The 13,488-nt window shown below is 44.1% G+C and overlaps 1 protein-coding gene across 3 annotated transcripts in view; it reads right to left on the reverse strand.

Annotated features, from left to right (window-relative positions):
• Nucleotides 1–709: 709 nt before the first annotated feature.
• The window catches only part of chmp2a (charged multivesicular body protein 2A), a 14,262-nt gene continuing 1,483 nt past the window's right edge, over nucleotides 710–13,488 (reverse strand). For 2 of the 3 annotated variants that reach the window (XM_043679543.1, XM_043679546.1), the window contains exons 2-6: nucleotides 12,839–13,038; nucleotides 10,342–10,521; nucleotides 6,548–6,678; nucleotides 5,764–5,825; nucleotides 710–3,366 (exon numbers count right to left, since the gene is read on the reverse strand). In XM_043679543.1, coding sequence (XP_043535478.1) covers nucleotides 3,248–3,366; nucleotides 5,764–5,825; nucleotides 6,548–6,678; nucleotides 10,342–10,521; nucleotides 12,839–13,006 — 660 coding nt within the window. In that variant the 5' untranslated portion in view covers nucleotides 13,007–13,038 and the 3' untranslated portion in view covers nucleotides 710–3,247. Of the gene's footprint in view, nucleotides 3,367–5,763; nucleotides 5,826–6,547; nucleotides 6,679–10,341; nucleotides 10,522–12,838; nucleotides 13,043–13,488 lie in introns of all 3 variants that reach the window. The other variant, XM_043679544.1, reaches the window with a different exon arrangement.

The raw sequence follows: 13,488 nt of genomic DNA on the forward strand, positions 1-13,488 counted from the left end.
GACCTATCACCTTCACCTTTACCTCTTTCCACCTATCACATTTCCAACGCCCCTCCTCCATGTCCCTCCTCCCTACCTTTTATCTTCTCCTGCTGAACACTCTCTGCTCATTCCTGAAGAAGGGCCTGTGCCCGAAACGTCGAATCTCCTATTCCCTGCATGCTGCCTGACCTGCTGTGCTGTTCCAGCAATAAAGTTTCAACTTTGATCTCCAGCATCTGCAGTCCTCACTTTCTCCTCTTATGATTTTAACATCCCTCAGTCTCCTATAGGCTAGGGAAAGAAGTCCCAGCCTCTCCTTATAACTCTAATCTTCCTCTCCAGATAGCATCCTAGTCAGTCTTTTCTGCACTCTTTTTAGTTTAATATCCTTTCTATCGCAGGGCAACCAAAACTGCAGACAGTACTCCAAACGTGGCTTCACCAACATCTCACACAGCTGCAACAAGACATCCCAACTCCTATACTTAAAGCTCTGACTGTTGAAAGCAAGCATGCTGAAAGCCTTCTTCACCACTCTGTCTCCCTGTGACTCCACTTTCAAGGAACTATGAAGCTGTATCGCAAGATCTCTTTGTTCTATAACATTCCCCAGGGCCCTGCACTTCCTGTCATATTTCCCATTGCCACTATGGTGGCAGAGTGGACTTTCTGGGTCCTAATTATAACTTCAAACAAGTAGTAACATCCAAAGAGAGATTCCGTAAAATTTCAGAAATAAACACTGCATAATTTATTGTGACCAAAAAAAGATTGTGCATAGACAAACAAAAATCTTTCCCAATAGAAGAGCACCCTGCAAAAAGAAAATATGTAGTGCACTTTGTCCATCTTCCAGGTTCTGATAAAGGTGAATATAATAGTCGTATTGACCGTCACTATAACAGTACATGGAGTTTTACAAGAAGTGCAATATAGCAGCCGTTTATACAGAAGGCATCTTGCAAGGTTTCATTAGTAAAAGAGAAATGCAGGGTTATAGCTGGAGGCAGTTACACTCCCACACATTACAATCAGCTCAATGCCCGAGACCCATCGACACATAACTGCCCTCTTCACATCAGCTGAGAGTTGAGGGACCAGCTATGAGCTCTGGACATGGGTTACAGACCACCCACAGTGCCTCCTTACCCCGTAACCACCTTCTAGGTACTTCACTGAACAACCCAAAGGGGAGGGAGTGGCATTGCACTGCTCGCATTCACTCAACCAACCATTAATACTTTACAGTCCAAGCTCTTAAAATACAGCCATGATTAATGCTTTGTGCAGCTGTGGAGGGGAGGTCGCCTATTGTTTTTCTGGGACACAACAAACAACCTTTTGTCTAAACTGGTTCAGGTCAATGTCAATTTACTGAGAGTTAAGCTGAAGCCAAACAGCGTATTTCCTACCCAACATCGCTCCCTGCAGGTTAAATTGTCTGTTGAAACATTATACAGTATGGACTTGCTAAACTGAAAACCCCTGTTCATGCTGCCTGCATTTGCAGGACTTTAGGCATCAAGAGCAAATGGAATATAGCAGAATGCACTCCACAGTACGTTGAGGTGATTCAGGGAGGTGCCCAGGAGACTGGGCAACTCCCTGGCACCCAAAGACTAGCCACAGACCCCCATCTGACTTCACCCCATTCCATTGGTTGGTCAATAATAAAAGGTGCGATCCATTTGCTGCTGTTCCATACTTCAGATAGCTCAGGCCAGTCTCTCGCTGCAGGGTAGGGGCATTCATGGGATGGTGCAGTATTTATGGCTGATCTACAGACTAAGGAAGTCCCAGCTCTGGTACAAATGACAATGCAGCTTTTCATGAACAGTCAAGATCAGATACTCTGATCCAATCCCACAGCTCTCTGATTATGAAGAAAATAAATCATTCTTGCTGTTAGTTTGGCATGACACGTTTCCATTCAATACCAATCAAGCCACTATGATGTTACAACCAAGTGAGTGAAAGTGTTGTTTAAGAATGCGACATAATTAGACCAGTATAGAGGCGCATAATTCAGGCCAAATTCAAAGACAAACATTCTGTCCTGCTATTATTATACACATTACTCCCCATGTCAAGTCCAACATTGGAAACCACCACCTGTCTCGTTACAACTGTAGTATTCAACCAAATTCAACCATGATTATACCCTCCTGTAACAGAAGGGTATAATCATGTTTACATTGGTACACTCCATTACAATGATCTGATGCACAGCAATGGACAGATAAGCACCAGACATACAACCATGCTGTGGGCTTACTGCACACTCCTTTATATACAAATCTTAAAGAAATAAAGATTTTTTAAAAAAAATTGTACTGGGGGTAGTTGGAGGAGAGAAAGAGTGCCCAATTGTTACCCAGTAATTTGATCAAGTTTGCAGAGAGTCAGGATGGACTGGGATAACTTCCCAAATGGCTGGTAGGAGCTGCACTCCTGGATTCACCCTGCAGAGATGTACACCTCGATAGGGAACGCCACCTTCTGGGGAGAAGGCGCTGTCAGGCAGGCAGCAGCAGTCGAGGTTCAGGGCATCAGTGTGGCGTTAGAAGCACACGGATAGAACAGGAACTCCAAATCCACACCAGGGATTGTAAGGGCTCATCAGCGTGACGAGAAGCAGCGCACAGTTGTCAGTAAGTCATTGGAGCTTTGCCATTTCCACAGGGCCTGGCAAAACACATCAGATTTCCTTCCTGATAGGGACAACATTGTGGCACTACATCTCAAGTAGAATTAAAGATGATCCCGGTATGTACACGGTTATGTTATCGGCTGATTTATCTGCAGTGCCAGTTTAAATACTCCCTTCGGGCAAGGGGCTTGAGAGAGTTTAAAGGTCAGAACCTCAAACTCTGCCACTTAGCAATGCCCAAGTGGCAGAGGGTCAACAAGGGACAACATGGAGGGCAGGAAGGAGAAAAGAAAGAAAGAAAACTGCTTACAAACAAAATCTCAACTGTGTTCCAACAACAGGACGTCCCATATCCCCAGCGATATTGGCCAATCTGGGTTTTGTTCACTGTTATGTTATTGGCACTGCCACCCTGTGCTGTGTCAGACATGGGCACAGGGTAGAGGAGATCCTGCAGAATCCAGCTGCACAGCTCACCAATCATTCCCATAAAACGAAACGAAAAAGATAACTAAATCACTATCTCTCTATATAGAGCAGGTAGCATTCCTCCCTCCCCAATTCCCGATTTAAAATATGAACACACAAAAAAAAAGGGAAAAATCAGTGACTCCCTCAGTCTTTACGGAGGTTTTTAAGCCGTTTTTCCAAGTCAGCGTCTGCATCTTCCAGGACCACGGGCTCCGCTTTTTTCCCAGCAGCAACACTGAGCGACGCTCCGGTGCTCGGAAGGTCTGTTGGTTAAAAACCAGGAGAATGAGAGATCTGACAAAACACATTGCAATAAACTTCTACTTACATAGGGCCAGGATAACACAATAGGGTGCAGCCCCCAACCAGGCCATCCATAGGCAGTGCATTCTGCCTCTGCTCTACCTGTACCTACATCACTGACTAACATCTGCATTCCCCCAAAGGAAGGAAGTTGTGAAACTTGAAAGGGTTAAGAAAAGATTTACAAGGATGTTGCCAGGGTTGGTGCTGTAGGCAGAGGCTGAATAGACCGGGGCTATTTTGCCTGGAGGTTCAGAGGCTGAGGGGTGATCTTGGAGGGACGTGGATAGGGTGAATAGACAAAGTCTTTTCCACAGGGTGGGGGAGTCCAAAACTAGAGTGCACAGGTTTAAGGTGAGAGGGGAAAGATTTAAAAGGGACCTAAGGGGCAACTTTTTCATGCAGAGGGTGGTGTGTGTATGGAATGAGGTGCCAGAGGAGGTGGTGGAGACTGGTATGATTCCAGCATTTAAAAGGTATCTGGATAGGTATATGAATAGGAAGAGGTTTGAGGGAAATGGGCCAAATGCTGACAAGTGGGACTAGATTAATTTAGGATATCTGGTCAGCATGGACAGGTTGGACCAATGGGTCTGTTTCCATGCTGTATATCTCTATGACTTTAAGTGGCAGGTTTTGAGGAGAGTTTTAAAAGAAGGTGCATGGGGTTTAGGGAGAGAATTCTAGGGGTTAGGGCCAAGGCAGCTGAAGACAGAGCTCTCAAAGTTGAAGCTTACAAAGGTGAGAATTAGAGAAGTGCAGATATCTCTGGAATGAGAGGTGGGAAGAGAGTACAGAGAAAAGGAGGGATGAGACTACGGAGGGATATGAAGACAATGATTAAAAATTTTTAAAATTGAGGTAAGTCAGAGCACAGGCAATCTGGTGGATAATACCCTCACCTGAGGGGCTGGAAGCTTATGGGGCTTTGGACTCCCTCCAGAGAGCTGTGCCTACAATTCAGGCTGATACTATCAGTGCATGTATTGAGAATGCGCCACACTGTCAGGGCTTCCAGTTCGGGAGGGACATCAATCAGAGATCCCAAATGCCCCTCAGGGGTATGTAAAAGAACCTGGGAAGAGCAGTTCTCCCCGGTATCAGTTTACCTCTCGACCAATATCAATTTCTGGAAGTTTGCTGTGCACAAACTGAACAGCAAAAAAAAAAAAAAAAATTTTTTTTGAGAAGATTTTGTAGCTCACGTTGAGGTTCTGGCTGTCTGTTTGCTCGCTGAGCTGGAAGATTCATTACCAGACGTTTTGTCACTATTAGGTAACATCTTCAGTGGGCCTCCGGGCAAAGCACTGTTGATAATTCCTGCTTTCTATTTATATGTTTGAGTTTCTTTGGGTTGATGATGTCATTTTCTGTGGTGATATCATTTCCTGTTCTTTTTCGCAGGGTGTGGTAGATAGGGTCTAATTCAGTGTGTTTGTTAATAGAGTTCCAATTGGAATGGGACCACATTGTGGGCCCACAAACCCACCAACACACTAAAACAGCAGCTAATGAACTTGATAGACCCTATACAGACAACAAGCTGTTATTTCCAAAATACCGTGCAAATACTGTAACAAACACTACACTGGACAAACAGGCAGAAAACTAGCCACCAGGATACATGAACATCAATTAGCCACAAAACAACATGACCCACTCTCACTAGTAGCCTTACATACAGAGGAGGAAGGACACCACTTCGACTGGGACAACACATCCATTCTAGGACAAGCCAAACAGAGACATGCACAAGCATTCCAAATGGAACTATCAACAAACACATCAAGTTAGACCCCACCTACCACCCCCAGAGAAAACAGGAAATGACATCACCACCGGAAATGATGTTGCCACAGGAAATGACATCACCAACCCAAACATATAAATAGAAAGCAGGAATTATCAACAGTGCCTCACCCGGAGGCCCACTGAAGATGTTTACCTAGTAGGGTGACGAAACGTCTGGAAATGAACCTTCCAGCTCAGCGAGCAAACCTACATCCAGAACTCTTAAAAAAGTACTTCATTGACTGTAACACACTTTGGAGCATATAAACCCAGGAACGGTGTTCTGCAAATACAAGCTTCTCCTCCTCAAAGTCCCACTGGAACTCTGAGCAAACGTTACTTGCTCCTTGAAGACTGCTACATTACTGTTAGACGATGATGCACAGAGATTCAAACAATCCCAATAACTCTGTCAGTAACACCTTTTAACGCACAAAGACAGGAAACCAGTCTTCTCAGAAATGGTTCACTTGTGAGACAAGCTGTCTTGATAACGCTACACCTAGCAACAGGTTATCTAGCAACTTGTGAAAAACAAACTCTGTACTGATTATTGAGATACTTACTGGACAGTTCGTCGGTCAGGTTCAAACCAAGTTCATCTAGCACTTGAGACACAATGGCATCGCTGCAAAGACAAAAGAGAATCAGTCTACTGCCCAACATAAGACAGACTGCAAAAACAGAGATTGCTGGAAAAGCTCAACAGGTCTGGCAGCATTTGTGGAGAGAAGGAAGGGTCACTCGACCCGAAACGTTAACTCTTGATTTCTCTCCACAGATGCCACCGGACCTGCAGATCTTTTCCAGCAAATGGTTGCCTCTGATTTAGCATCCACAGCCTTTTCAATTTTTAAAAAGATACACTGCTATATTCTCTGCATATTAACAGGAACAGGCTGACCGATTGGGAATGAAGGTCACCAGCTCAAGGTTGGGGTTTTTCTTTCTGAGAACTGGAAGCCAGGGAAGAGTAGGGGGAAATGATCACGTATATGATGCCTGACAACACTGTGAAGAATATTCTAAATTTACATTCCCCTCAATGTGAAACATTACTTCTTGACATCAGCCCTGAACAGCCTGGCTCAAAGTTTAAGCTGCTACCCATTTGGTCTCGACCCAAACACCAGAGGAAATGCTTTCCCTCCACCTAGCCTATCAAATCTTCAAACACTTTAACCAGATCACTCTGAAATCCCAGTAGTTCAGGGATTCTGGCTTAATGAGTGGTCACACACACACTAGCACTCAAAGCTTAAACATGAATGCTGGGATAGGCTTAAGGGGCTGAATAGCTTGTTTGTGAATTTCCAGATCCCATTCCCCTGTAAGACGCCCTTCACCAACCTCTCTTCCTCGTCGTCTTCATCACCCATGGCATCATCGATAGCATCATTCATTATTTCCTCTTTCATGTCCATAATTTCTGTCTGCTTTTCAAACTCCATCATGATCTTCTGAATCTGAGGCAGTTTTAACTGCAAAGCGAGCGGTGAAGGTCAGTAGATGTGAGTAACAAAACATCCAACACCTGCTTTGCTTAGTCAAAATATTTTGCAACACAGTTGAGACTACAGACTGTCCCAAAAAGCTTCTCTCAGTAAACAAACTTTTAAGCTTTAAGTTTCAGTCACAATTGTAGCACCACTAACCTCTCAGTCAAGTGAAAAAGCTGGAAGCAGTGGACACTGAAACAGAAAACAAGCTTTTTGATGAAAGAACACTTTTCTCACTGGAGGATAGGAGGTTTAACAAATCAGTTAGGGATATAGATAGGGTTAATGGTAGGTTTATTTTCCATAGGGCGGGGGATTTCAAGACTAGGGAACATGATTTTAAGGTGAGGAGAAAGATATTTAAAAAGACGAGGGGTAAATGTTTTATACAGAGGGTGGTTTAAAGTTGTGGATGAGGTTAGTTACAATGTTTAAAAGACATTTGGATAGATATAGGAATAGGAAAGGTTTGGAGGGATATGGGCCAAGAGTAGGCAGGTGGGAATGGTTTAGTTTGGGATTACTTTCAGCATGGACCGGCAGGAATGAAGGGTCTGTTTCCATGCCGTATGACTCTATGATGCTATACCTCAGCAGGTCAGGCAGCCACAGTGCGGGGGGAGGGGTAGGTGAGAGAGAGAGAGAGAGCGGGGCCGAGATCGCGAGCGAGAGCGCGAGAGAGCGCGCGAGAGAAAGCGCGAGTATATATAGGATGCTAAAAGGGATTGCCAAAATAGACGTGCAGTGGATTTTTCCTCATGTGGGATAACCTGGAACAAGAGATCATTGTTTTAGATTAATGCACGTTGGATTATAATAAACAGATGAAGAGAAATTATTTCCCTCAAAGGGTTATGAATCTGTGGAATTCACTACCCCAAACTGCAATGGACTCGAGGATACTGGGTAAATTTAGGGAGGGGATAGAGATTTTTGTAGTTGATAATAGTAATGGAGAGTGGGCAAAGTGGAACCGAGGCTGAGATGAGATCAGCCATGATTGTAGTCAATGGCGGAGCAGGTTGGAGGGGTGAACTGCCTACTCCTGCTCCTAGTCCTTGTATTCCTCATGTTTCAAGTCAATGAGGTTTCTAGCAGAATTGGTTCCAATCACCTGCTGAGGTTTTGTTTTCAGCTTTTTTTTGTGTGCAGCATCTGCAAGATTTGCATTTATCCAGAGTGACCCTGGTGACTGAGATCAACACTACAATGCATACGCAAGGTTCACATCCAATTTCTTTCTTAAACGAAATTCAAATTCCAACGTCAGCCGTGGTGGGATTTGAATTCAAGTTCCCAGAACATTACCTGGGTCTTGGGATCAATGGTATTGCAATAATACCACTACGCCATCACCCCCCCCAGCAGCTGCATGGAGAAAGTAGTTGAATAACTTGAGTTGGGTCTGATGTGGAGTTTGCACTGAAGTTATTAACCCAGGGCTGCCCAAAGCAGGGGTCAGCACTGAAACCTTGGGATTGCAACCTCCGAGGGAGAATGACCGCCATTAGAAAGCTCTGACTGATTGCCCTCCTCCTCTTAGAGACAGGCCCAGATTATCGCAGGAGTCATGAAAATCTTCAGACTTTGAATTGGGTCATGATGGGAAAAGGTTTGGGAAACACAGTGTTCATGCATCTTTTCTGTCCACAGATGGTGGGAAATCTTTACTTCCTGGCACTTCTCAGCACTCATTCCAAGCAAGGCATCTCAATCCCTTTGCATCCATGAAATTCACATCTGGGGGTTGCCGATGTGGTGGCGCAGAGCTAACGTTATTGGCCTTGTAAACCAGAATCCCAGGGAAATCAAACCAAAGTGGGAAACTCAGCAGCAGCTGTGCCTTAGAGACAGAGAGTTGAGGCTTCGAGTCCAATGACTCTCCTTTGGAGCAGCACTTGAAATGTTCTTTCTGTTTCTCTCTCCACAGATACTGCCAGATCTGCTGAGTTACTCTATCACTGTTTTTAATTTTAGTTTGCCAGCTTCCGCAGTATTTTGCTTTTATTTTAACAGTCTGGGGACATGCATTCAATTCCCAGCACGGCAGATGGCGAAATATGAATGGAATAAAAAACACTGGAAAACAAAATTCGGTAACTACAGTTGATTTTCGTTAAAAACCCACCTGGTTCACACATGCCCTTTAGAAAGGGAAATCTGTCATCCTTATCTGGTCAGGTCTACATGTGACTACAGACCCACAGCAACATTGGTGGCACGGTGATTCAGTGGTTAGCACTGCTGCCTCACAGCACCAGAGACCCAGTTTCGATTCCAGCCTCAGGCGACTGTCTGTGTGGAGTTTGCACATTCTCTCAGTGTCTGCATGGGTTTCCTCTGGTTTCCTCCCACAATCCAAAGATGTGCAGGTTAGGGTGAATTGGCCATGCTAAGTTGCCTATAATGTTCAGGGATATGTAGGTTAGGTCAGGGTTAAATACAAGGTTGGGGAATGGATCTGGGTGGGTTACTGTTCGGACGATCAGTGTGGACTCGTTGGGCCAAAGGGCCTGTTTCCATACTGTAGGGATTCTAATTCTAAAAAAGCATTGTTGACTCCTAAACAGTCCTTTGGGCAATTCACAATGAACATAAAAGGCTAGCCTCGCCAATAATAATCACATCCCATGAATATTTCTTAAGAAATCTTGAATTGCATAACTCTAAACATTCCAGTGCTAAAACTATACCTCATTCCCTCCCTGTGCCTTTCTCTGTTTCCTCTTATGTCTTTCCTCCACAACCTACTTATCTTTTTAGTCACCCACACAATTTCCCCAGCATTCACGCTGCTCCAACAGAATTTCTTTTTCATGAGAAAGGAATTGTGCACAATGATTACCAGCTGAAAATGGACAAAGTTTCAGACAGATCTGTCAGGCATAAAACCTTTCAAATGGACATTACAGAGTGTGCAATAAAATACTGTTTCTCCATACACCATGCTTCACTCTGAATCAATTGCAACAGTTGTGATATTTACTAGGTGTATCCTCTGCCATCTATTGATCAGTGCATTGAGTATAGAGTTGGGATGTTGTGTTGCGGCTGTACAGGACATTGGTTCGGCCACTTTTGGAACACTTTGCATTCAATTCAGTCCCTTTGCTGTAGGAAAGATGTTAAACTTGAAAGAGTTGAGAAAAGATTGACAAGGAGGTTGCCAGGGTTGGAGGGTTTGACGTATAGGGAGAGGCTAAATAGGCTGGGGCTGTTTTCCCAGTGGCGTGGACAGGGAGAACAGCCAAAGTCTTTTCCCAGGGTAAAGGACCCTAAAACTAAAGGGCATAAATTTAAGGTAAGAGGGGAAAGATACAAAAGGGACTTAAGAGGCAATGTTTTCATGCAGAGGATGGTGCATGTATGGAAAGAGCTGGCAGAGGAAGTGGTGGAGACTGGTACGAGTACAACATTTAAAAGGCATCTGGATGGGTACATGAATAGGAGGGGTTTAGAAAGATATGGGCCAAATGCTGGCAAATGGGACTAGATTAATTTAGGATACCTGGTCAGTATGGACGAGTTGGAACGAAGAGTCTGTTTCTGTGCTGTACATCTCTATGACTATGACTCTATAACAGTGGTGAACTAAAGACATTAGCAACACTGCAGCAGTGTGAAAGATAGAGGTGGCCACCTCACCTGCTGGTTCATGGTGGCCATGGCTTTAGTGACTCCCTTCATAGCCTGGGCCATGGTGTTGTTGGACTTTAGCGTCTGAATCTTCAGGGACACAGCTTGGATGTTCGCCTTCATCATGATGAATTTCTTCACATAGCGTCGTGTTCGCACCAAATCCTTTGCCATTATTTTAACTGCATCCTAGTGTTTGGAAAAAGAGACACCCAATGAATGAAACCTAGAATGTAACAAAAGAAGCAAACAGGTTTAAACTGTACCAGAACAGGCCATTCAGCCCAACTGTTCTATGCTGGTATTTGTGCTTCATTTCATTTCTCCTCCAACCGACTTTACCTCAATCTATTTACACATCTTGCTATTCCTTTCACTCTCATGACCTTACCCAGCTTTCCCTTAACTGCGTCTCTGCTGTCCATCTCACCTGCTGCCCGTGGTAGTAAGTTCCACATTTTGCTCTCTAGGGAGAGACACTTCTCTTGATATAGATTTTTTTTTTAAATGACTCTTTTACTCCTAGGGTCTCAGACCCTTTTAGACCCTCAAAGGTCACCTTTGAATCACCCTATACAGCTTTCTTCCCAGTTAAAAGGACCCCAGCCTATTTTCTGGAGTGTACAAATCTTGCACAGCTCCATATGGCTCCTGCAAGAATTCACACAATACGTCTCAGTCTCAGTGATCTGATTGTGGCCTTAATCCCGCTCTCCTGCCTGCCCCTGACAATCCTTCACTCTCTTATAGATCAGAAATCTGTCTAACATGAATACACCCCACAACCAAACTCCACTGATCTCTGGCGAAGAGAGTTTCATAGATTAATGACCCTCAAAGAGAAGAAATTCCTCCGTTTCGCCATCTTATTCTAGAGACTGTGCCCCTAATCCTAAATAACTACACAAGGAAACACCCTCTTCCTTGTCAAACACTTCAGAATCCTTTGTTTCAATAAGATCACCTTCAACTCTGGTGGGTTTAGGTCCAACTTGCTCAATCTTTCCTCATAAGGCAACCCCTCTACCCCAGGAGTCAGCCAAATAACAAAAGGAGGTAAATAGGGTTAACTGCATGGGAACAGGCCATTACCAGGTCTGCTCCTTACAGCCCTGATCTGCATTTCCTCAGCAGTTGTAATACACCATAGGGAAGTTAGTCAGATCAAACACCTAGCAGAACCGGCTTCTGTCAAGATGGGATACCGGAACACTTGAAGATTACCTACACTCAGGTGAATTAAGCTTTCCATCCTCTGCCCTCAACACCTCCTGACATTTGCAAAACCACCTTAAAGCATGTGTGCCTTGCCTCTCTCAGCCCAGATTAATGCTCTAGATGACACGGGTACAATTCCTACCCTGACAGCTGGTGGAAATTCAATTTAAAATACCCTGGAATTAAAAGTTAGTTTCTGTAATGAAATTTGACAAATATTATTAGAGATTAAATGTTGGTTAAAGTGTATCCAGGCGTATACTTTTCCAGTTAGAGTTTTATTCCAAGTCTCACAACACCAATTCCTCCACCGATTACTTGCTTCTTGAATATATACACACAGTAAAATCCCCCCCTCCTATGATCCATTTAACAAATAACCCATTACCTGTATACACTATCCTAGCTCCATTTGGGCTCAGACAGCCCTGCCACAGGGGTAATTACTGTCAATTGTTGCCAAAAACCTACCTGCCTCACTAATGCCCACTAGCCTAAGTGCAACTCCAGGCCACAGCAATTAGTAGGGTCTTAACTGCCCTCTGAAGTGGTAAGCCACTCAGTTCAAGGACAGTTAAAACTGAACAACAAATGATGGCCTTGTCAGCAATATCCAGATCACTTCAAAGAGTAAAAAGAAAAATGCAGCATTAAATTCACAAACTGGCAGGACTTACAACTTTTAACTTAAAAAAGGGGCAAAGAACAGCAATGTACCCAATGGGGAAATCAGTGCTCCTACTTAAATAAATAGCAAACTTTTATCGTAGCCAGCATCATCAGGAGGGAATCTAACAGATTCCTCATCACAGACACTTCTTGTGTAATCCCACAGGATTAATAACACCATGTCCTACAGCATCTTCTGACCCATGAGCACTTCCATCCAGAAGACAAGGGCTGTACATATATGAGAACACCATCCCCTGCAAGTTCCTCTCCAAACTACTCCTCACCCAGATTTGGAAATACATTGACCCAGCAACACTGAAGGAATGCCAGAATCCTGAGCTAACTACAGCACACGGAGTGCAGTCGTTCAAGAAGGCAGCTTCTCAAGGGAAGCCAGGGATGGGCAATAAATGCTGGCCCAGCCTGCAACAGCCACATCCTATTGTTATAAATTAAACAATCAAGTGTGGATTTATCAAGAATTGGCAACTAAGATTACCAAGACATGTTTACATAACAATACAGATCACCACAAAGCAACAATGATGGAAAAATACCAGCTTATGTTTCATAATCAAGCTCTATCCTCCACAAGAATCCCTCCTTGCACACATACCATCTGTCCTTGTTTGGCCATTTTCTTGATGTCTGCGATGATTTTTTTCTCCTGCTGCTCCAGTTTCATCTTCTCCCGGTCCAGCTCCCTTATGGCTCGATTCAGGGCTCGCTGGTTCTGCCGGAGCATCTCCTCCGGGGTCTTCCTCCTCCCAAATATGGCATTCATGGTGATTCACTGAGCTGAGAGATCAGGGAAATCTGGTGAAAAAGTCAACACAATTAACCAGGAAACTCTCAGAGATAAAGATCATTGCTCTCACACATGATTTGGAGATGCTGGAATTGGACTGGGGTGTACAAAGTTAAAAAATCACATAACACCAGGTTATAGTCCACCTGATGAAGGAGCAGCACTCCAAAAGCTATTGCTTCCAAATAAACCTGTTGTGAGATTTTGAACTTTGCTCTCACACAGCCTTTGGCTCTGAAGATGCCAGTGGACTGTCAGCACCTCAGCCAAATGGCAGGAAACTTTAGCCTAACACAAGGAGAAGGAGAAAACAAAGCCTTCCATAAAATCCTGAAGCACTTTCACAGTTAAGAGCCACTGAATGAAACAATCTGCATTGTTAACAGCGAGTCAACATGGTAATGACCAGAATCTTTTTGAAAATAATGTTAAATGATGGGGGGGAGGGGGTGGTGGTG

This window comes from Chiloscyllium plagiosum, chromosome 39 (assembly GCF_004010195.1).
Source record: "Chiloscyllium plagiosum isolate BGI_BamShark_2017 chromosome 39, ASM401019v2, whole genome shotgun sequence".
Lineage (NCBI taxonomy): Eukaryota > Metazoa > Chordata > Chondrichthyes > Orectolobiformes > Hemiscylliidae > Chiloscyllium > Chiloscyllium plagiosum.